This window comes from Perognathus longimembris, chromosome 17 (assembly GCF_023159225.1).
Source record: "Perognathus longimembris pacificus isolate PPM17 chromosome 17, ASM2315922v1, whole genome shotgun sequence".
Lineage (NCBI taxonomy): Eukaryota > Metazoa > Chordata > Mammalia > Rodentia > Heteromyidae > Perognathus > Perognathus longimembris.
Window position 1 is genome coordinate 16,707,436 of NC_063177.1, and position 23,225 is coordinate 16,730,660.

Sequence of the window (23,225 nt, forward strand, 5' to 3'; positions counted from 1 at the left end):
AGCCTTGAGCGGGAAGAAGCCAGGGACAGTGCTCAGGCCCTGAGTCCAAGGCCCAGGACTGGCCAAAAAAAAAAACACACACACACACACAACAGGGCTGGGAATGTGGCTTAGCGGTAGAGTGCTTGCCTAGCATGCATGAAGCCCTGGGTTCGATTCCTCAGTACCACACAAACAGAGAAAAACAGAAGTGGTGCTGTGGCCTAAGAGGTAAAGCACTAGTCTTGAGCAAAACAGAAATCAGGCACAGTGCTCAGACCCTGAATTCCATGCCCCAGGACTGGCAAAAAATAAAATAAAAGATAACATACAAAATAACAAGTTAAAAATTATATATAGAGAGACATACACACAGTATATTAGACAAGTTTCATTAAACCACATGGCTCTTCCAAAGGATTTATTGATCATATTTACATCTATTGCAAATAGTGAGGAGGCAAGCCACAGACCTCAGCTCTGCTCTAGATTAGGACTTAGAGATTCCTGGGGCTCCCTGCCCCTTGTAAGAGACCTGTGAGATGCAGACGATTCTTCTGGTCCCTTTTCTCAGGATCTTGGACCACCCTCCTGGGCCCAGAGGCTGCCTCCTCATCTCAAGGCACAAACACTGTGGTGAGGGATGGACACACAAGGTATGGAATCACTCCTGGCAGGGACCAACTGGCCCAGCCCACCTTCCCACCCCTGGCCCTTTCCTCTTCTCTTCCTGGTCCCCCACCAGGCAGGGCCTGGCTGAACATGAAACCCAGAGTCCTGGGTTATGACCAGCCTTCCTTAGCCCTCCTGGAGTCCAAGCACCATCAGTGCCCTGGACTGGGGCAGTTTCCTGTCCTTGGGGCACAGGAGCAAGGACAGCCCCATGGGAGCTGGCATGGCAAAACCAGTCTCCCTTCCCCTTCCTGGAACTTGCCTGTTCTGGAAGGCAGAGGTGGGGAGAAATGGAGGTCACATTTTTTTCCCCTGTTCTCCTTGCCTCCTTCTGGCTAGGAGCAGTGTCTGCACAAGCCATGACTGACACCCCTCTGGCAGCTCTCATGGCTTTGGAATTCAGGGGCTAGGACCCCCTGGGGGCCCTCTCAGGCAGGCCATGTGGATACAGAGATACTGGATACTGGGTGGGGTGGGGGGCTGGACCTGTCTGGAGGAATGTTTTGCAGCATCAAAGTGAGGAGCTCGACTCCCAGGAGCTGCCAGCCTGCTCTGCCAAGCCAGCTTCTGTCGTAAGCTCTATGCCAGCAGGCGGATGACGCCATTGTCTGAGCCCAGCAGAAGATGGCGTTTTGTGGGCAGCAAGGCCAGGCTGGTGAGGGTGCCTCGGAAGTTCTCAGAACTAAGCTTTGTGGTGGCCTGGGAGGGTGGCTCCAATAAGGAGCAGACGCCGATCTTATTGGCTACAGTGCCAGTGACCACTTCGCTGCCGTACAGGTCAAAGGTGTGGATGGGGTCAGATGCTGACTTGTAATGATGCGTGGGCTTCTGCTCCAGCTCCTTCCAGACGGTCAAGGAGTGGTCAGAGGAGGAGCTGACCAGGACACTGCCCTCCACTGCCTGTCAGTGGAGGGAGAGAAGAGAATTTCAATGTGGGCCTGAATATCCTGAACTCCCACAGGCCCTGAAGGCTTCCCATTTTCTCCATATTACATAGGAAAGGCTAGCTACCATCTGCCATGTCCTATTAACCGTGGCTAATAGTAATATATTGTCATGAACCTAATCATTGCTCTGTGCTATGCTTGTCCCATCACCATATTTAATCTTCAGAACAATCTTGTGAGGTAGATGCTATCATTGTCCCTATTTTCCAGTAGAAAAAAATGGAGACTCAAAGAAGCTAAATAATCATAGGTCACAGAGGGCCAGCACTAACATCCAGGCTGACCACAAGACTTCTTGACACTTTTTGGGATGTCAGAGTTTAGAGACACTTGGAACCCAGGGTCCATAAGGCCTAGAGGGAACTGGGGGCAGCCCACCCTGGGTAGCAGCATTGCTCGCTTCCTGACCTACACCCAAACTGAGCATTGCCCTTCCTGGCCATTGCAGCTTCCTGAGGCCTACGACTGAGAATGATGGGTAGGAACTGGCTCCCCATGCCCAGACCTTCTCCTGCCCCCCACCCCCCGCAACCAGGGCATCCCAGCAGAAGGCATGGACTCTGCTCAGCAGTTTGGGGGCAGTAAACAGCTTCCCAGCTGAGCTTTATTTAACCTGAACTGGGTCATGGACAGGGCTCGACCCCTGATCCTCCAAGTAAGACAAATATGGACAAGGGTTACTCATTAGAACATCTCCATGGACAGCAGGGTCAACTCTGCCCTGGTTCCTGGCCCTGCCCACCTCCTGTGAGACCCCTACAGTGCACCTGGTTCCTGAGTTGGCCCAGGAAGTCTAGCCTCTCTGCCCATCAGTCCCTGAGCAGGTGTGAGGGACACCAACCCAGGACTGTCATGTGACTATTCCTCCCCCACCCCTATGGGCCTAAAGCAGAGATAAGGTGTTGGAATTAGACAGGGAAGTGGGCAAAAGGACCAAGCCTATCACCTTGATCTGTAGAATGTCCCCTTCATGAGCTGGCCAGCCTCGCAGAACCAGGCCTGTGCGGGTGTCCAGGAGCACCATGAAGCCCGAAGAGAAACCAGCCACAACACTACGGCCACTGGGGCTGACTGCCAGGGAGCGGACAAGCCCAGGGTTCAGCCCGCCACCCAGGCGGAACTCATGCTGCAGGCAGAGGGAAACTGCATTGAGAGGCCACTACTGACTCTATCCACCATCCCTGAGGCCCCAATCACCACCACCCAAGCCACCATAACCAGAAGGCCTGATCCTCTGGCTTCATCCAGAGTAAGGAAAAGGCCAAAACCCCACCCCAACTCAGGGAAGAGTCCCATCCCCCCAGTGGCTGCTATGAATGACATTAATAAGCCACCCACAACTCCACAGTGACATTAACAAGCCAGTATTCTGGCTTTCTCTCTGTGTGTCACCTCCCTGACAGGTATCCAGAGACCCAAGTCAGAGCTCAGAAAACTAGACAACCCCTGACCTGCAGGCCAGGCTTCCTGCAGTCCACAAAGCGCAGGGTAGAGTCAGAGCTGGCCATGGTGATACTGGTGTGGGGGGCAGGCATGACAGCCACTGCAGTCAGGGGCACCCGGCTGTCCAATGGCTCCACTGTACGAACAGTCTTCCCTGGGAAGGAAAGGGAAGGGAGGGTATAGTGGATCTGGGGTCCTGGCAACTGAGCCTTGGTCCCTTCCACATCTGCTTCCTATCCCTTCTCCCCAAGAGTCCTCAGAAAACACTAGACTCTCCCCTACTTCCATAGCCAGGCCAATTATACTAAAAAGAGACCAAGCAACCATTTGCCAAATGCATAATACATGGTACACATTAAACCAAATCCCTAGGTGTATCATCTTCTAAACCAGTTTTCCTGATTCCCTCCCCCCCTTTTTTATTGGCCAGCCCTGGGGCTTGAACTCAGGGCCTGAGCACTGTCTCTGGCTTCTCTGTGCTCAAGGCTAGTGCTCTACCACTTGAGCCACAGCGCCACTTCTGGCTTTTTCTGTTTACATGGTGCTGAGGACTTGAACCCATAGCTTCACACATGCTAGGCAAACACTCTACCACTAAGCTACATTCCCAGGCCCTGATTCCCATTTTATGGGCGAGAAACCTGATGCCTCTAACAGCAGAATAATTTGCTGATGGTCACGCAGCAAGTAAATTGGTGGTGTTGCTCAAACTCAAGTATAGGCCATATGTAATGAATGGCTCATGCCTACAATCCCGATTATGTGGGAGGCATAAGTAAGAAGATTGTGGCAAGCTTGGGCAAAAAAGCATGAGACCCTATTCAAAAACTAAAGAACAAAAATGGGGGAATCAAAGGTGAACAAAGTAGTACTAGACACTACATTGAAAATGAGCTATACAGTTTGTGGATGGGGATGAGAGAGAAAAACGGGTAAAGAGTGAGGGAAGGGGTGGCATTGTCCAAAAGGAAATGTATCATGTAACTGTTACTCCTCTGTACACAACCTTTATAATAATACAAAAAGAAACGGGCTGGGAATATGGCCTAGTGGTAGAGTGCTTGCCTCACATACATGAAGCCCTGGGTTCGATTCCTCAGCACCACATATATATATATATATATATATATATATATATATATATATATATATATATATATAAAATGCCAGAAGTGGTGCTGTGGCTCAAGTGGTAGAGTGCTGGCCTTGAGCAAAAAGAAGCTCAGGGACAGTGCTCAGGCCTTGAGTTAAGCCCCAGAACTGGCAAAAAAAAAAAAAAAAAAAAAAAGAAACGTACTCTTTATCTTATATAAGTATAACCCCTCTGTATATCACCTTTATAATAACAATTAAAAAATTAAAGCCAGGTGCTAGTGGCTCACACCTGTACTCCTAACTACTCAGGGGACTAAGATCTGAGGATTGTGGTTCAAAGCCAGCCCAGGCAGGGAAGTCCATGAGACTCTTATCTCCAGTTAACCCCCAGAAAACCAGAAGTGGAGCTGTAGCTCAAAATGGTAGAGCACTAGTCTTGAGCAGAAAAGCTCAAGGACAGAGCCCAAGCCCTGAGTTCATGACAAAAAAACAAAAACAAAAATCCAACTAACTAAAGAGGACTCTTCTTTGGAGTCCCTCTTCAAGATGAGAGTCTCAGTACTTTCCTTTCATGGCTTGCCTTCACTTTCAAATCAACTTTCTCCATCTGCTTTAAAAAAAGAAAGAAAAACAGAGCTGGGTGCCAGTGACTCATTCAGGAAGCTGAAATCTAAGGATCATGGTTCGAAGCCAGCCTGGACAAGAAAGTCTATGACACTCTTATTTCTAATAAACTACCAAAAAGCCAGAAATACAGCTGCAGCTAAAGTGGTACAGTGCTAGCCTTAAGCCACAGAAGCTCAAGGACAGCACCCAAACCCTGAGTTCAAACCTCAGGATTGGAGCGCGCACATGTACACACACACACACACACACACACACACACACACACACACACACAAAATAAATAAAAAATAACCTTTGCTGGGCGCCAGTGGCTCACACCTATAATCCTACCTACTCAGGAGGCTGAAATCTGAGGATCACAGTTCAAAGCCAGTCCGGGCTGAAAAGTCCCTGTGGGACTCTTTTCTCCAATTAAACCACCAGAAATCCGGAAGTGGTCCTGTGGCTCAAAGTGGTACAGCAGAAGGGCTCAGGGACAGTACCCAAGTCTTAAGTCCAAGCTCAACAACTGCCCTTAATAATAATAATAATAACAACAACAACAACAACAACTAAAGCAAAAAGGCGGGAGGCATGGTTCAAATGGTAGAAAGCCAGCAAGTTCAAGGCCCTCAAGTCTAACAGACTCATCGGATATCTCCTCAAGATATACTATTAATACACACATACACACTGAGACCCCATGCCCAGAGACCTGGCAGGGTAGAACAGCAATAGAACAGGCCTCACCTGGGCCCGCTCACCTGTGAAGGGGTCCCAGACGTGCACAGCCCCGTCACAGCTCACCACATACTGTGGAGCCTCAAGCTGGCCTACGTAGAACACACTCTTCCGGTGCTGGGCATAGATGAGGCGGGGGGCTGTCTCACTGGTCCCATCCCCATAGTTGTACAGTGGCCACAGGCGCACAGTTCGATCCTTGCTACCACTCAGGAAGAAGTCCTCGCTGCTCAGAGGAGCCACACACTTGACAGCCCCTGAGTGGCCTGGGAAGCTCTGCAGGCGAATCTGGTGGAAGTGGAAATGTGCATCCTGCTGGCTCACACCAATCTCATACTGCCAGTATGCCAACCAGTTTCCACTCAGGCCATGGGCGCTCCGTGGCAGCTCCCGCTTTAAGGCATTGTCCTCATTCCCGACGCCAAGGCCGCCACCACCTGAGATGGGGCCCAGCAGCCCAGGACTTTCAAGCTGAGAATCATTAGGGATCTGGATTCGATTTCCAATCAGGACACTCCCAAAAGTCCCTGAGTGGCCATCATCCTGGGGACAGCTCCCACCCCGGGAGTCCCACTCAGGGCTGGTGCTGGGCATGGCGAGCTCCATGCTGGCAGGATTGTGGGTACTCAGCCTGATGCTTTCCAGGTACAGTCCTGCCAGTTCCCCAACCAGCTCATGGTTAGGGATGATTTTCCGGATGATGTCACCTGGATGGGAGGAGGAGAGGTTCTAAGATCAAGAGATGTGACAGGTGGCTGCTATTCCCACCCAAGGGTTTAGGAACCACAGAAGACAGGGAAGCTACTCTAAGCACCTCTGGACTAGTAGTCCTTGTCTCTGAGCCTCTGATTCATTCCTAATAAGACATGGCTTCCTTTGGTTAGTATATACATATACACAAAGCAGAAACAGCACAGTAAACCAGACAGGTGGTAACCTGCCCTCCCAGAACTGAGAATTCGGGGGTAGAGGGGCTGGGGAATAATACACCTAACCACAGGCTATTTATTCTATTTAGAACAAGGCCCAGCACAGTACCTATCCTGGAGAAAAAGCTACAAAAATGGCAGGCCACTCATACCTTTGCAGACATCTCCTGGAGACCATTAGTATATCACCTTCATTCCCCTACTTCCCCAGACACACAACAGACCAGCTCCTGAGTCTCTTTTGCCAGCTAATGCTCAGTCACTGTTTGTTTACATGTCACCTTGGGACTTGGGGTCTGAGGCTAAAATGTTCTGATCTGACCCCTCCCCTAAAAATGTGCCTTGAGGCAAAAAAGCTCAGAAATAATGCCTAAGCCTTGAGTTCAAACCCCAGGACTGGCACACAAAAGAAGTGATTAAAACTGGCTCAAGGCCATGCATACTGGTGGCTCATACCTGTAATCCTAGCTACTCAGGAGGCTGAGATCTGAGGATCATGGTTCGAAGCCAGCCTGGACAGAAAAGTCTATGAGACTCTTATTTCCAATTAACTACCAAAAAAAAAAGTGGAAGTGGAGCTGTGGTTCAAGTAGTAGACCACTACCCTTGAGCAAAAAAAGCTCAGGGACAGCATTCAGGCCCTAAGTCCAAGCTCCAAGACCAGCACAAACATATACACACATGCACAAATGACTTAAGTAGTAGAGTGCCTGCCTAGCATGTGCAAGGCCCTGAGCTCATCCTTTGTACGGCAAAAAAAATGAACAGTTCAATCCTCAGTACTGCAAAAGTAAATAAATAAATCCCAAGGATTAGAAAGGCACGGTGGTGCACACCTCTAATCCCAGAAGTCAGGACACTAAGAGGATTGTGTCCGAAGCCAGTATATGCTACACAGCAAGACTGTGGAAATACATACATACATGAACTATTGCCACTGAATGTTCAGTACAGCATGGAGCCCTCCCCAGGGAAGAGAGAGCAGCCACCAAGGTTGTGCAAGGGAACGTGATGGGGCAGTACCCAACAGGCAGGAGAATGGCACGTAGATTGTGTATGCCATCTCTAGGGTGAACACCTTCTGCAGCTCATCCAGCACAGTAGGGTCCACCAACCGCCGCTGACCATCAAAGAAGGTTGCCTCTGGCAGCTGGCCCTCGCCACAGCCCTCAGGATCAAGCTGCAGATCCTGGGGGAAGGAAGCGCTGAGAGTCAAAAGAGTCCACAGCCCCAGCCCAGCCAGCCCCAAGCCGGAAGTTCAGCCCACCTGCTGCTGAAGCTCATGCAGCTGAGAGAAGACTTGAAAGAAAGTGGCCACAGGTTCACTCAGGTGCTGCTGGACCATCTCCTGCCCGATGCGCAGGCAGATGAGGGCAATAAGGCTGATGGTCTTCACACACAGGATAGTCCGGGCCTGGGCCCCACTTGGGAACCTAGAAACAGAAATCATGAGCTCCAAGCCCCATGATCTGCAAGAATCCACGAAGCTATAGAGAGCTTTAAAACAAAGAAGCTCTAAGACCACGCTCATGCAAACCAGATGAGGAGACAAGCGCAGGAAAATGGCATGGTTTTTATCACAGTCAGAGCCAGAATCAGAACAAAGAATATTTTGTTTCACTGCTGAGGATCAAAGCAGGTGCCTCACGTATGCTAGGGGAGTCCTTTTTCACACCCCCAGCCCAGGACCAGGACTCTTGGCACCTGGCCCAGGGTTAACCTCCTCTCCTCGGAACTTTCCGTTCCTGCCTATGGCATGGCCTTCAGCCTGGTGGCTTCCCCTCAATGCTGACCATGGACCTACCCTGTGACGAGGGAGGTGAGGAAGCTGAGCACAGGCAGCAGGACCTCGTGGCTAATCCGAGGCAGGATGTCCATGAGAGTGGTGTCTGAGAGGTACACAATGATCTTCTGAGTTAGTGTCACTGCAGCCAGCAGTCCTGCCTCTTTGCGGCTGTTCAGTCGGCTGGGGCTTGAGTTGTTGGCTGGGGCCACCTGGAATCACTGAGTAGATGAGCATCAGGCTACTCTCCAGACACCCTAGTATCCCAGAGATCCTAGACCAGCCCTCAAATCCTCAGCTTCCCCATCCCAGGCCTGCCAAACCAGTGACTGACCAGGTAGCTGATGTAGGGCAGGTACTGGTAGGTGAGGACGGGCTCTCCATACAGGTGGGCAATGTGGAGGAGGCAGCTGAGCACAGGCCCGGATACTATGTCACCCAATACTGGCCTCTTCTCGTAGATGTTGCCAGCACTCAGTGGAGGGCTCTCGCCACTGCTGACCGTGAACTGCTGCCGAGTGGGCCCTGCCAAGGAAGAGCCAACAGCCTTGAGCGGCTAGCAGAAGCAAAGAAGGAGTTTACCCTTCCAGGGTTGTGGGAGCCATTCCTGCTCATGCTAGCCTGGGGGTGGGGGTGTCATACTGTGCCCTAAAGAAGGAAGGTCCAAGGATCCAAGATCTGCTCAAAAAGTGGTCTGAGGTGGGAGTAGTTAAGATCCCCTAGAGATGGCTGTAGATGGGCAGAGGCCTAGAAGGATATGGGGTTTCCATCAGTGACCACAAGCCTTACCAACATAACAAGACGTCAGCAGGCGCAGCAGGTTCCGGGCCACGTGGCGGGAGGCCACTGTGGGGCCAAGCTTGGCTGACAGCCAGCGGACCATCTTGCAGGCTGTATCTGTAGGGCAGGAGCAGGCTCTGAGCTCATCAGATAATAGCACTCATCACCCCTCCTACCCCCACCCACTGCACCCCACCCCACATAACTGATTTAGGCCACAGCACTGGTCTTAAGCACAGCGTTCCCACACTGGCCTTCTCCATTTAGCAGTGGCAGAGGTGCTAGGCTCTCGCCTGTGGGACTGGCTGCTGCAAACTCTTCTCAGGCATGACCTGCAGAAAGTGAATCTTCCCAGGCATTTGGCTTCCTCTCCTCCAGCCTCTCTTCCCTCACAACTTCCCTGTGCTCTCCCAGCTAAATTGTGTTGGCTCTTTTTCTTTTCTTCTAGTACCATGGTTTGAACTCAGGGCCTCTCACACTTGCTGGGCTTGCTCTTTGGGATGGTGCTTGAGCCATGTTTCCAGTTCAGCCCGTTTGTCAGTTATTTTAGAGATGGAATCTTGAAGACTTTTCTACCCAGGCTGGTTTCCTCTGAATCTCAGCCTTGAGAGTAGCTAGGATTACAATCATGAACCACCGGCGCCCTGCCTTATGTCAGCCTTTTACTACTTTTATTGTTCTTTTGTCAGTCATGGGGCCTAGGCCACTGTGCCTGAGCTCTTCAGCTCAAAGCTAGCGCTCTACCACTTGAGCTATAGCACTACTTCCAGGTGATTAATTGGAGATAAGAGTCTCATGGACTTTCCTGCCCAGGCTGGCTTTGAACCATGATCCTCAGATCTCAACCTCCTGAGTAGCTACGATTATAGGCGTGAGCCATTGGCACCCATCTTCTTTTACCGCTTTTCTAATGGAATTAGGAGCCTTCAAGCACATTCCACCTGGAATGCTCTTTCCAATTCATAGTGTGCTGTTTTTACACCCTACATGAACCTCAATGGTCCCTGTTTTATTTGGTCGTGTATCTGTAGTGCTGCGGATAGAACCCAGCAAATCCTCTACCACTGAGCTATATCCCCAACCTGAAATACCCCTGCTTTCAAGAAAGCCTTCTCTGACCTCTCCTTTTTCCCCATTCACTCATAAGACTAACATATGACACTGCATCTGACTGCTGGCCATGCAGAACCTCGTCTGCTGGATGCGAGCCCCTGAAAGCAGCCTGTGTCTATGTTGTGTGGATCTGGCTACACCAATGCTTGGTACCAAGCAAAACACCGCAAACATGGAGAGAAAAGTAGTGACTGACCAACACCTCCCAGACCTGAGGACTTACCAAGGAGGATCTTCTGTTCCTTGCCTTCTGACTGCTCTGTCAGGGGCTCCTGCTCCTGCTCCTCTGTGTCTCCCTCACCGCCACCAGTCACAACTGTCTCCATGGACAGCACTGTGTCCGACAGAGCAAGTTCAGCTGCCCCGGTGATCTCATCCTGCTCCCCCTCCTCCTCCTCCAGCACCACACAGCCTTCTTCTTCTTCCTCCTCGTCCTCCGAGCCCTCGCTCTGCTTCAAGTCCTGGCTGCTGTCACCTGACCTGAGGCTGCTCTTGTCCACAGGGGCAGCCCCATCTTCTGCAGCCCGCTCCTCGCCCAGCGAGGTCTCACTGGTGCTGCTTTTGTCACTCAGACGGCCCAGGCTCACAGCCTCGGCCTCCTGGGGCTGTGAAGACTCAGCCACATAGAGCCCAGCTTGGAAGTCCTCTGTCTCAGGGAGGTCAGCCTGGTCATGGAAGCTGACCCCTGATGTGTAGTCTGGGAGCCCCAGGCCTGAGGAGGCAGCAGGCTCCTCATTCATCTGAATCTCTTCCCCAAAGGCACAGGAGCCAGGCCCAGACCCTGGGAGCTGGCTTTCCTCATCCTCTGTGGCCCCTCCCAGGCCCTTGCTCTCCTCCTGGGAAACCTCCACACCAGCCAGCACCTGCAGGACATGGGGCAGTAGGTGGACCAGAAAGGCCTGCAAGCCCAGCCGCACCATCAGCTGCGCCACAAAACAGTCAGTATACAGGTAGAAGCGGCCATGCAGCCGGCAGGGGCTCTCGTAGGCACCAATGAGAGGCTTCAGGAGGTACTTATTGGCATTTTTGGGGCCCAGTGCCTTGGCAACAGGCTCAAATAGATACCAAGCTGTGTACACAGCTGTGTGCTCCTCTGACATGAGTGACAGCACAAAGGGCAGTAGGATCTCCAGGCCCTCGGGAGTGATATCACTTAGAACTGAGCCCAGTTGCTGCCACAGAGCAAATACTAGCTCCCGTCCCTGGGTCTCATCCTCTATGCGCCTTGCCTGATACAAGAGGATGAACCTGTGTAGGGCTGGGAAGTAGGGAGGGAAGGGAACTACAGAGCTGAAGGGGCTGAGAAGCTGGGCTGGACAGGGTGGGGGCAATCCCTGGGAGACGGGTCTATACTCAAACAGGGGGTCCAATGTGCCCCTCTTCTCAACCACGGGGTCTCCAGGTCCACTCAGTTGCAGGAGTGTATCCAGCACAGGCTGCAAAGACACAGGGACCTCCTTAATGTGGCGTATACACAGTCCCCGAACAGCCTCAAAGCGTACCCACAAAGATGAGTCAGGCTGCAGCGTCCGGACCCTGGTGGCAAACACCATCTCTGCCAATAGGACACCCAGTGCCTGCATGTCCCGGTGGAAGAAGTCCTGCAGCTGTACAGGTGGCTGGATCTGAGACTGCTCTTGCACCTCCAACTGGCCCCCTAGGCCTTTCGCCAGAAAGTGGCCCATTTTCTCCAACTCCTCCAGGGCCTGCAAGGGATTGAAGCCTTCAGGAAGATGGATCTTGCCCTCCTCACCCTCGCCAGGATCTGTCCCACCAGCTCTATTCCTGCGGCCAGGTCGACAGGCTGAGGCTGCTGAGAAAGACAGGACAGCAGGAGAGGCTTGACTGGAAGTGGAGCCCAGCTGGTCCCCTGCTTTCCCAGGGACAGAGATGGAATCCAGAGCTTCTGTGGCCTGCTCTAAGTCATCTTCCCCTGCCATCGGCCTGTCTCCCGTCCAGACAGCCTCACATGGAGCAGCCTCTAAAACGAGCCTGCCCATCCCATTTGTGAGCTGTCCTGGGAAGTCTTCCCGGCCTGTAGTCTCCTGGATGTTCTGAACCAATAGCCGGGGGACGAGTGGAGGCTCAGGGGTAAGGGCAGGAGCCCCAGCCAGGCGCTGAGGGTGTGGCTGATCGAAGAGCTGCACCACACCATAGCTGGTCAGGTGGGTGTGGGCATCCACCAGATGTAGGCATACGTTCTTCTCCTTCACAGCCTCCTTGCCCTGGAGTTTGTAGCCAAAGGTGAGGTCAATCCAGTGGTGTAGGTCCTGCGACACCTCGCGGCTCTCTAGCAATGCCCGGTGGGCCGCCACAAACTCCTGATTGGAACTGCACCAGGCTGGCACATCCAGGTCAGGCATGTCAGGGTGGATGGAGCAAAAGATAGAGGGATCAGTGTAGAACTCAGGGATGCACTCATCAGGGGTCCAGGCCTGCATCCGCTCCATGCTGGCGGGATATTCATGGGGCTCCCACTGCGCTCGGACATGTCCACAGAGTATGGACCTGGGTGTGCGACGAGCCTTGTACACGTAGTAGGTGATATCTGACAGCACATCAGAGATGTGATGAGGAACATGAGGTGGCTCCCCACCACCAGCACCGCCTGCGACAAACGCCTGCCGTGTCATCTCATACGTGAAGTCTAGTTGCTTATCCCCTTTGTTGAGGCGGAACTTGGACTTGCGCAGGTCCCGGAAGCGCCCACGGGGCGTGGTAAAATCCACCACCCAGGGGAGCACCGGGTGATAGTTGGGATCCCCCTGCCGTCGACCTGCCAACCGATTCAGCTGCATGAGGTAGTGGAAATTGCTGATGCGGCCATGGACCCAATCTAGAACAAGGCCCCTCAGTTCTTCCTGGCAGGTGTGACACTCAGGTCTCCCTGACCCCTCTTTGTGAGACTTAATGGCTGTCCCATCCCTTACCACAGGGACCTGCTTGTTCTCATCTTCTGTGTGCAATTCATAAGCACTTAAGTCCAGCCGGAGCTGGCTGCAAAGCTTCTCATCCACAGCGATGTGGTGCAATGACAGGGCCCCACATGCCAGCCCCTGGCGGTGACAGGCATCCATGGCCCTCAGCACACGGAAAAGAATAAAAAGCACCTTGGCTTGGCTGTTGGTCAGTTTGGCGGGGCTAAAGGTTACTACATCGTGCAGGGAGAACTGCACATAAGGGTGTACCACATACAACATCTCCAAGGACTCCAGCAGGGCCTCCGCTCGCAAAAGGCTGGGGCAGGTTGGGCTGCCCCGAAGGGGATAGAGGGCATCTCTGGCAGATGACAGGCATTGGGAGGCTTCACCTACTGGCAAAAAGGGGCAGCCATAAACCCTCTGCAGAGCCTGCCTGACCGAGTCCAAGGCAGGGACAGACGAGGGGGCAGGGCTATGACTATAGGGCTGCCCATAGGTCTGATACGCATGGCGCCACAGGTTACGATAATTCCGAGCAGCCACTTCCTGCATGAATCCGGTGAGAGTCTCGGGGCTGTAAGACCCCTCCTCAAAGGACTGAGCCCCGCCCAGCGGGTAGGACAGCCTCCGTTTCCGCAGCCCGTGCACCTCCACACGCGTCCAGCCCGGGGGCAGCCTCTGCACCGAGCGCTGCAGGAGCGTCCGGACTTCCGCTTCGCTTAGGCCCTCTGCCCGGGGACAGGGTCCTAGCCGGCGATCGCGGAGGCTGGCGAGCCAGCGCGAGGGCACAAGGGCCACCACGTGGGTGCCCCCCGGGGCCGGAGCCAGCTGCCGGACATCGATATTCAGATCCCTCTCCACGCTCCGGAGCAGTTCCTCCATGTCGGGGCTCGGGGGTGTGGACCAGCCCTCGGCCCTGGTGGAAGGGGCGATCTCCCGCACCTTGCTCCCCTGGGCCATCTCCTCCTAGCCGCCGGTGGGCGGCGCGAGGCTGAGCCTGGCCCACGGCCCTCCTCGCGGTGGCTTCCGGGGTGCCAGGCCCAGGGTGGGGGGTGGGCTGATCGAGGAGCTGGGACTGGGGTGCAGTTGGCTAGGGTGACCCGGAGATAGAGGGGCGGGTAGAACCGGGGGGGGGGTGGGCGCCCTTACCCCTCCGTACGGTCCTGCGCTCCAGGCGCGGCGGGAAGGGGGCTGCAAGGTGCCAGCGCTGGGCTGCACCGTGACGGGTCAGCTGATGCGGGTCATGTGATCGCCCCGACACGGAAACAACCGCACGTGGCTCGTCCGGGCCGGAGAGACCCCGCCTCCTGCCGCTCCCTCGCCGCCCCCGCCCCGGGTCCTGGCTCTCTTCCTGCGGTGGCTCTGCCCGGGCTCCGCCGGGTCCGGGTGCTACGCGCGTACGCGGCGAGGAGGGCGATCTGGATGGGCCGCAGGACCGCCCTCCCTCCAGCGTCCCCCTGGGCGCGCCGGGACGCGGGTCTGGGGGACGCGGGGTGGGGTCTCTTCTGCCCCCTTGTAAGCCAGGTGTCCGCATAGCCAATGGCATCGACACGCTCCTTCCCCAGCGCCTCCATTGCTGCCTTCCAAACCAAGGACCCTCTTCATTTTCCTCAGCACTCCAGTAACATGCCCTCGCAGCTCTCTGGGAGGTAGGAAGAATAGTGATTATCGTTTAGATTTTACGGGAGCTCCTAGAAAAGGATTGCCGGAGGGGGTTGAATGGAGACGTAGAAGACGGTGCCCAGACCTTTCCCCCCCCCCCACTAGAGCCCTACCGAGCAAAACTTTGTCTGTGTCTGTCTGTCTGTCTGTGTCTGTGTGTCTGTGTGTCTGTGTGTCTGTCTCTCTCTCTTTCTCTCTCTCTCTCTCTCTCTCTCTCTCTCTCTCTCTCTCTCTCTCTCTCTCTCTCTCTCTCTCTCTCTCTCTCTCTCTCTCTCTCTTCCTCCCTTCCTCCCCACCCCTTGGTTTTGAGCAGATCTCACCTTGCCAAATAGGTGCTCTGCCACTTGAGCCACTCGGGTTATCTTGTTATTATAACAACTTCTTCTTCTTCTTCTTCTTCTCCTTCTCCTTCTTCTTCTTCTTCTTCTTCTTCTTCTTCTTCTTCTTCTTCTTCTTCTTCTTCTTCTTCTTCTTCTTCTTCTTCTCTCTTCTCCTTCTCCTTCTCCTTCTCCTTCTCCTTCTCCTTCTCCTTCTCCTTCTCCTCCTTCTCCTTCTCCTTCTCCTTCTCCTTCTCCTTCTCCTTCTCCTTCTCCTCCTTCTCCTTCTCCTTCTCCTTCTCCTTCTCCTTCTCCTTCTCCTTCTCCTCCTTCTCCTTCTCCTTCTCCTTCTCCTTCTCCTTCTCCTTCTCCTTCTCCTTCTTCTTTCTTCTTCTTCTTCTTTCTTCTTCTTCTTCTTCTTCTTCTTCTTCTTCTTCTTCTTCTTCTTCTTCTTCTTCTTCTTCTCCTTCTCCTTCTTCTCCTCCTTCTTCTTCTCCTTCTTCTCTTTCTCCTTCTCCTTCTCCTTCTTTTGCCTCTCCTGGGGCTTGAACACTGGGTCTGGGCGCTGTCCCTGAGCCTCTTTGTGCTCAAGGCTAGCACTCTGCCATTTAAGCCACGGTGCCACTTCAGGATTTTTCTGAGTAGTTTATTGCAAATAAGAGTCATACAGACTTTCCTGCCCTGGTTGTCTTCAAATCACCATCCTCAGATCTCAGCCTCCTAACTATATGAGCCACTAGAGCCCAGCTTCTGTAACTATGTTTCTTTCATTTTCAACACTTATAATCACACAAAGTATCACTGATTGTTTAAACAAGACATGCCAGATAACCTAATGAAGAAACTAGTAAAGCAGAAGTTAAAGGAACTTATCTTGATCACGTAAAAAACATCTGTGAATAATACTGACACACAATGCATAGAATCACAACACAGGCCTTTTGAAATTTTAAAATCTTTAACCAACAGGGCAAAGTTCTAAGGAGAAAAAAAACATAAATATATCCATTCTTCTAATTTGCTGTAATAAATTCACTGCCACTCTAATTTTTCTTTTGAAATAGGGTCTCCCTTTATGCCTAAGAGCCTATGCTCCCCCATGATCCTCTTCCTTGTGCTTCATTGGTATCTGGGATGAGAGTCTGGCCACAGCTCAGATACTAGTTGACATAGAGTCTCCCTGGCCTTAAACTTCCATGCTCCATATGTCGGCCTCTCAAGTAGCTAAGATTACTGGCTCCAGACACCGTGTCTGGCTTCCTTTTTCATCAGAACTATGGGAGATCCCAGAAGAGAAGTAGCCCAACCCCATAAACCTGGAGTTTTCAAGAACAAATATTCTAGGGCTGGGGATATGGCCTAGTGGCAAGAGAGCTTGCCTCGTATACATGAGGCCCTGGGTTCAATTCCCCAGCACCACATATACAGAAAATGGCCAGAAGTGGCGCTGTGGCTCAAGTGGCAGAGTGCTAGCCTTGAGCAAAAGGAAGCCAGGGACAGTGCTCAGGCCCTGAGTTCAAGGCCCAGGACTGGCCAAAAAAAAACAAATATTCTCCCAAGACTTCTTGAAGATCCACCTCTAAGTGCCACAGAGCTAGCCAGTGTGGTCAGATCTGGGCACAACCCACTGTGTCTTAGGGTAAAGTGTGCACAGGATATGGAACAGAAACCGGAGCGCTAGTGCTAAAACTACAGGATTCCTTCAAGGGGTCTTATTTTTTGCTCATGTGCAGGAGAGACAGGCCATTGTCTGTAATGAAAATGTTGGGGAGATTTTGTTTTGTTTTGCCAGTCCTGGGGCTTGAATTAAGGGCCTGAGCACTGTCCCTGAGCTTCTTTTGCTCAAAGCTAGCACTCTACCATTTGAGCCACAGCGCCACTTCCAGCTTTTGCTGTGTATGTGGTACTGAGGAATCGAACCCAGGTTTATGCATTCAAGGCAAGCACTCTACCACGAAGCCACATTCCCAGCCCATGAAACTATTTTTTAAACAATTAATTTATTTTTGATAAAAGTTTGGTGCAGAGAGGCTAAGCCACATTCCCAGCCCATGACTATTTTTTTTGGCCAGTCCTGGGGCTTGGACTCAGGGCCTGAGCACTGTCCCTGGCTTCTTCTTGCTCAAGGCTAGCACTCTGCCACTTGAGCCACAGCGCCACTTCTGGCCATTTTCTGTATATGTGGTGCTGGGGAATCGAACCTAGGGCCTCATGTATATGAGGCAAGCACTCTTGCCACTAGGCCATATCCCCAGCCCCCATAACTATTTTTTAAACAATTTATTTTTGGTAAAAGTTTGGTGCAGAGAGGCTGGGAATGTGGCTTCGTGGTAGAGTGCTTGCCTTGCATGCATGAACCTGGGTTCAATTCCTCAGTACCACATACACAGCAAAAGCTGGAAGTGGTGCTGTGGCTCAAATGGTAGAGTGCTAGCTTTGAGCAAAAGAAGCTCAGGGACAGTGCTCAGGCCCTGAATTCAAGCCCCAGGACTGGCAAATAAATAAATAAATAAATAATGGTTTGGTGCAGAGATGGAGGTTAAAGGCACTTAAAAAAAAAACAAAACTGATGGGTGCAGGTATCTCATGCCTGCAATAACAGCTACTCAGGAGGCTAAGATCTGAGGATCATAGTTCAAAACCAGCCCAGGCAGAAAAGTCTGTAAGACTCTTATCTCCTGGTAACCAGCAAAAAACTAGAAGTATGGTTCAAGTGATAAGAGTGCCAGCCTTGAGTGAATAAAGCTAAGGGATAGCACCTAGGCCCTGAGTTTATTCCCTAGTACTAGCACAAAAAAAGAAACTTGATTTAGAAAAAAAAGACAGGAATAACTCAGCAATGGCAGAGTCCATCTGTTGTTTTTTGTTTTGAATAGTACTAAGGTATGAACTTGGCCTTGGGCTTGCTAAGCAAGCATTCTGTGACTTGTACAATGCCCCCAGCATGTTTCCTATTTCTTTAAAAGCAGCTGGAACCCGTGATGTTCTTGGTCACAAGACCTTGTGCAGTCATAACTTACAATTACCATTTAAGACACATTTAGCAGGAGCCAGTCACCTGCTAAGTGCTTTGCAATTTTGCATACCTTATTTTGTTTAATTTTCACCAGCACTCTCTTAATAAACCCTTCTTTTTATTTCAATTTTGGTGATGGTCCTGAGGATTGACCTGAGAACTTCATGCTTGGACAAGCACTCTGCCACTTGAGCCACACCCCCAAGGCCTCATGAAACTGTTTTTATGTCCATTTTTGGATGAGGAATAACTGCCTTTGGTAAAGTTGCTCAAGGTCATGAAAGAAGCTAAGAAAAAGTTGAGCCAGGATTCAAACCCAGACCTAGTCATTCTGAAACCAGCACTTTTAGACTCCTTGATTGTGCTCTTATGGTTCTTTCACCTAGGAAATGAGATGGCCTATGACAGTTCCCTATTCCTGACTTTCATATGAGAACTTAAAGGGACAAGTTTTTGTTTGGTTTTATTTAGTACCAGTACTGGAGCTTGAACTCTTGGCATTGACGCTGTCTCTTAGCTTTTTCATTCAAGGCTGGTACTCTACCACTTGAGCCACTGCTCTACTTCCAGTTTTCTTTTTCTTTTTCTTTCTCTTTCTGGTGGTTAATTGGAGATAAAAAGCCTCACAGACTTTTCTGCCTGAGCTGACTTTGAACCACAATCCTCAGATCTCTGCCTCCCAAGTAACTAGGATTACAGACATGAGCCAAGGTTATCTAGCTCATTTTTTTTTAATTTTTTTCTTGGTGCTGGAAGTCTGACACAGGACTTTTCCTGTTCATTTTGTTTAAAAAAAAAAAAAAAAACAGTGTTGGAAGTGGCACTGTGGCTCAAGTGGTAGAGCGCTAGCCTTGCGCTGGAGACCTCAGGGACAGTGTCCAGGCTCAGAGTTCAAGTCCCACAACCAACAAAAGAAAAAAGAAAAAAAAAAAAACAGTCTTACTGGGGCTGTCAATATGGCCTAGTGCTAGAGTACTTGACTCATATACATGAAGCCCTGGGTTTGATTCCTCAGCACCACATATATAGAAAAGGCCAGAAGTGGCACTGTGGCTCAAGTGGTAGAGTGCTAGCCTTGAGCAAAAATAAGCCAGGGACAGTGCTCAGGCCCTGAGTTCAAGCCCTTGGACTGGCCAAACAACAACAACAAAAACCCAGTCTTACTATATAACCCAGGCGGATCTTAAACTTGAGATCCTCCTACCTCTACCTCCCAATTCTGGAATTACAAGAATGAGCCACCATAACTAGTTGAAAGGACCTATCCTGATGATCAAAGTAGTGCCTACTTCTTAGTACCAATAAAACTGGGTTTGCCTGATCTTTGGCTCTGGTCTCAGTTACCAACGCTAAGCACTTTTTCCCCTCTACAAGTTTGTTGTGTACCCTGCCCTCTAATGGTAGTGAGTTTATACTACAATACTGATCTTGAGTATTTAAGTTTACTAGTTTACTACTTAACTCTTTTTTTCCTGCTTAGAATTGAGATGTCCTGCAATGCTGTGCCTGGTGTGATTTCTGGAGCACCACATATTCCTTGATCTGAACTCTAAAGAAGATTTTTTTTCCTTTTCTTTTCTTTTTTATAGTGCCAAGGATCAAGTGCAAGCTAGCATGACAACTACTCTAGCATTAAGCTTCCCCCTTCCCAAATGCTTTTTAATTTTTAGGGCATACTGCTGATTAAACACTCTGGACAGGATGAGATCTGAGAATATGAACCTTTTTTTTTTTTTATCAGTTATGGGGCTTGAACATGGTCTGGGTGCTGTCCCTGAGCTCTTTTTTTGCTCAAGGCTAGTGCTCTACCTCTTTGAGCCATAGCTCCACTTCTGGTTTTCCAGTGGTTAACTGGAGATAAGAATCTCATGGACTTTCCTGCCCAGGCTGGCTTTAAACAATGATCCTCAGATCTCAGCCTGCTGAGTAGCTAAGATTACAGACATGAGCCACCTGGGCCAGGCAGAATATGAACTTTTATCCAGCACCCCAGAAAATTCTGATGCAGAATTGAAGCTTCTTAAAAAATAAAGCTCTCGGCAGCAACTCAATGATAGAAGGTATATGTAGTGTGCACAAGGCACTGGATTCAATCTTCATTACTACCACAACTATTAATAATAATAATAATAATAATAATAATTCTCTGTAGCAGTTCTCCCAAATTTACTACTTTCTCACCCCAGAGAACTCTTTCTAAATCCCAATTCAAACACCTTGGGAATTTGGGAATCTGGAATCAAACTGGTCATTCCTCTTTTCCAAACTCAATGTTAGGTTCCAGGAAGTCAAGATATGCGGGGGTGGGGGTGGGGGGGGGTGGGGGGGGTGGGGGGGTGGGGGGGGGAGGGCATGAGGCTACAGCTGCTTTTCAGGTAGCTAGCCCATGCTGAGATTAGCTTTGACTAAACTGGCAGGAGGAAAGCTAAAGAGAGTTAATGTTTAGCACACCCAACCAAGTTAGTGTGCCATTATTTTTCAACCAATCACTTTAAATCACTATAAGAAAAACAAGAATTTATTATTCACCATATGTTGTAGGTGACAAAAGTATCTTCCATAAGCTCAAAGATAATTAAGAGCAGGAATTTTAGTCTACCTAACTCAATAACTCTCAACTTGAAGATTTGAACACCAGAGGACATTTGAGGACGCTTGGTTATCCTAATTGGGAAGTTGCTACTAGCACGGTATTGAACTGCTTACTATGCATACAGTAAGCCTCCCACAAGAGATTATCTGACTCAAAATGTCACAGTACAGAAGTTGAGAAATCCTGTTCTCAAAACCTGTGCTTTTGTCCTGGAAGGGTTGAAAGGTTAGGGAAACAGAACAAATGGAGAAGAGCCACCCCAAAGGCCTTGAGTGAGTAGGAAATGAGAGATTTTTCTGCTAAGGAATAATGGAGAATGGGGCAGCTGATTGAGACTTCTCTTTCTCCCAAGCTTGGCCAGAGCCCTGCTCAATTTCTCCCAACCTTGCCAAGTCAGTCCTGGGACTTCACACTAAGCTTGTCCTGGAGTGACCCTGATTCCCAGCTCAGGGCTGAGGCAATTTATTTACCTGAGGCTTTTCCTGCAGGACTTTCTTTCCAAAGCCCTTAGCTTAAAAAGGACCAGTGTGTTCTATTAAAATCCCTAGGTAGCAAAACAGTATTCTTAGTAGAGGGGTGGGTGGTACTGCTAAACAGAAAAGATGGAGCAGGTGGTCGTGTCACCAGATGAAGGTCTGAGAACAGTCTGGATGGACAAAGCCAGGATCTCCTCAGCAGGCTACTCTTTGGAGAAGAGAATATCTTAAGCAGGGAGTAGGGGGAAGCTGGCCTTGGAAACTGGGTTTTAAAACCAAAATAAGGGGGCTGGGGATATGGCCTAGTAGCAAGAGTGCTTGCCTCATATACATGAGGCCCTGGATTCAATTCCCCAGCACCACATATATAGAAAATGGCCAGAAGTGGCACTGTGGCTCAAGTGGCAGAGTGCTAGCCTTGAGCAAAAAGAATCCAGGGACAGTGCTCAGGCCCTCAGTCTAAGCCCTTAGGACTGGCCAAAAAAAGAAAACAAAAACAAAAACAAAAAACCAAAAATGAGGTTTGCTTTCCACAGCCTTTCCTCCTCTTCCTTAGGCTTGGGACTCAGGTTTCCTGTGTCATTTCCAGCTCCCTCCTGGAGCACCCACACACCCAGATGGCCACCATTGCAAGTCTCCCCATTAGTGGCCTCCCTACTAGACTGAAGGGGGATGGGTCTGAGCTAACAGGAGGAGATGGGAAATACCTCTGCTTCCAAACACTGAACCTCTGCAGAATTAGCAAGCAGATGGGGGTGACGGGAGGTGACAATCTTGGAAGGATAGAGTTTAGAGGATACATCATAAATTATGTCCCCCATACTTGGGGTTCAACTTCCTTCCGTTATGACCCACTTGGGGTTCAACTTCCTTCCGTTATGACCCATGGGAGGGGGACTGAATAAGGGGATGGAGGAGGGCAGGCAAAGAGGATGTGGTAACAGCTGATTCGTCCCCCAGGTCACACTTTCCAACAATCAGCTGTTACTGGGGCAAAGGCAGGAAGTCTTCTTAAAGGTACAATGTTCTGAACACAGATTCAGAACTCTGAGCAGCTCTTAGAGCTCCAAGAAAGCTGTAGCTATCACCTAGTGGATCTTCTATTTAACACTGAAGGAACTATCTCAGAATCCGTATTCATCTGTCTCAGTTACCTTTACCCTCAATATGGGACTGTGGAAAAGTCATAAATCCCCATCAATACTTTCCTCTTTGGAGGCAGTAGTGAAGTGGGCAAGTGATGGGGTGGGCTGGGTCCAAGGCTACCCCTTTAAATAAAGAATTCAGAAGCTTTTGCCAAGTCATTGGGTTCATTTCAGTTTTTGCCCATCCCCCCCCCTCCCGCCCTTAGTCTTTGATTGGTCCCTGGAGACGGAGCAGCCTCCTCATTGGTATCCGTCATTGAAATCTCTTCCCAAAGTAGGCCTAAATCTGTGAAGGGCCCGACAAAATGGGGGTTAATCAAAGGGTGGGATTTCTGGCCACTTGCACTTGTGCATGCCTCATCTAATTTCTAACCTGGGTTCTATCCTTCCCGCCCCCCACCCCCAGTTCTATCAGATGAGTCTTGTTAGGAAGCTGCCCCTTTAGAAGCTCTAGGACTCCTACAACCCAGACAAGCCTCTCTCCAAAAGCCCTCGGAGTTCGGAGTTTCCGCTGCCCTGGGGGCTGATTCCCATTTTCAGTCGGTCCATTCCCGCTGCAAGGACGGCTCCACCTTTTCTGAGAGAGCGTTAGCCTCCTCTGCAGAGGCCTGAGAACCCTCCGCTCGCTCCCTCCGGGGAAGTTTGAGAGTGCCTAACAGTGGCAACACCAGCTCCAAAAAAAAGGGACTGTAGCCCTTTAAGGACTTCCCCGGGATAGATTCAGAGATGAGTTTAAAAATGCCAACTCACAAAGCATGCTGCATTCTGGGAAACAAGAGCGGATGGCCAAGAACTACACTGACCAGGGTGCACTGCAAACACACACGCCTTTTACTTCCTGCAGCTCATTATTAGACCCGGCTTTGACGTAGCTCTCTCCTAAGCAAGTGGCATAGGCGGAGGGCTGGGCCTCACCTTTTCATCTATTGGCCAGCTCGTAGGTTGGTGGGCGTGGTTTAGCTCAACTCCCCCCCAAGCAAAAGAATGGTCTCCTTGTCAGTCACAGC

The 23,225-nt window shown here is 50.6% G+C and overlaps 1 protein-coding gene across 2 annotated transcripts; it reads right to left on the minus strand.

Moving 5' to 3' along the window:
- Positions 1-387: 387 nt before the first annotated feature.
- On the minus strand, positions 388-14,235 carry Wdr81 (WD repeat domain 81). 2 transcript variants are annotated; one of them, XM_048365753.1, is made up of 11 exons: positions 10,312-14,235; positions 8,985-9,092; positions 8,530-8,720; positions 8,217-8,407; positions 7,680-7,845; positions 7,436-7,601; positions 5,507-6,190; positions 3,050-3,195; positions 2,545-2,724; positions 1,143-1,551; positions 388-1,106 (listed from the first exon to the last, which is right to left on the minus strand). In XM_048365753.1, exons 1-10 carry the CDS (start codon positions 13,967-13,969, stop codon positions 1,231-1,233), a joined length of 5,811 nt encoding a protein of 1,936 aa, XP_048221710.1. In that variant the 5' UTR covers positions 13,970-14,235; the 3' UTR covers positions 388-1,106; positions 1,143-1,230. The 2 variants fall into 2 exon arrangements, with proteins under 2 accessions (XP_048221710.1, XP_048221711.1); XM_048365754.1 differs by lacking the exons at positions 388-1,106; positions 1,143-1,551 and having other exon boundaries at positions 2,588-2,724; positions 5,493-6,190.
- Positions 14,236-23,225: the final 8,990 nt, after the last annotated feature.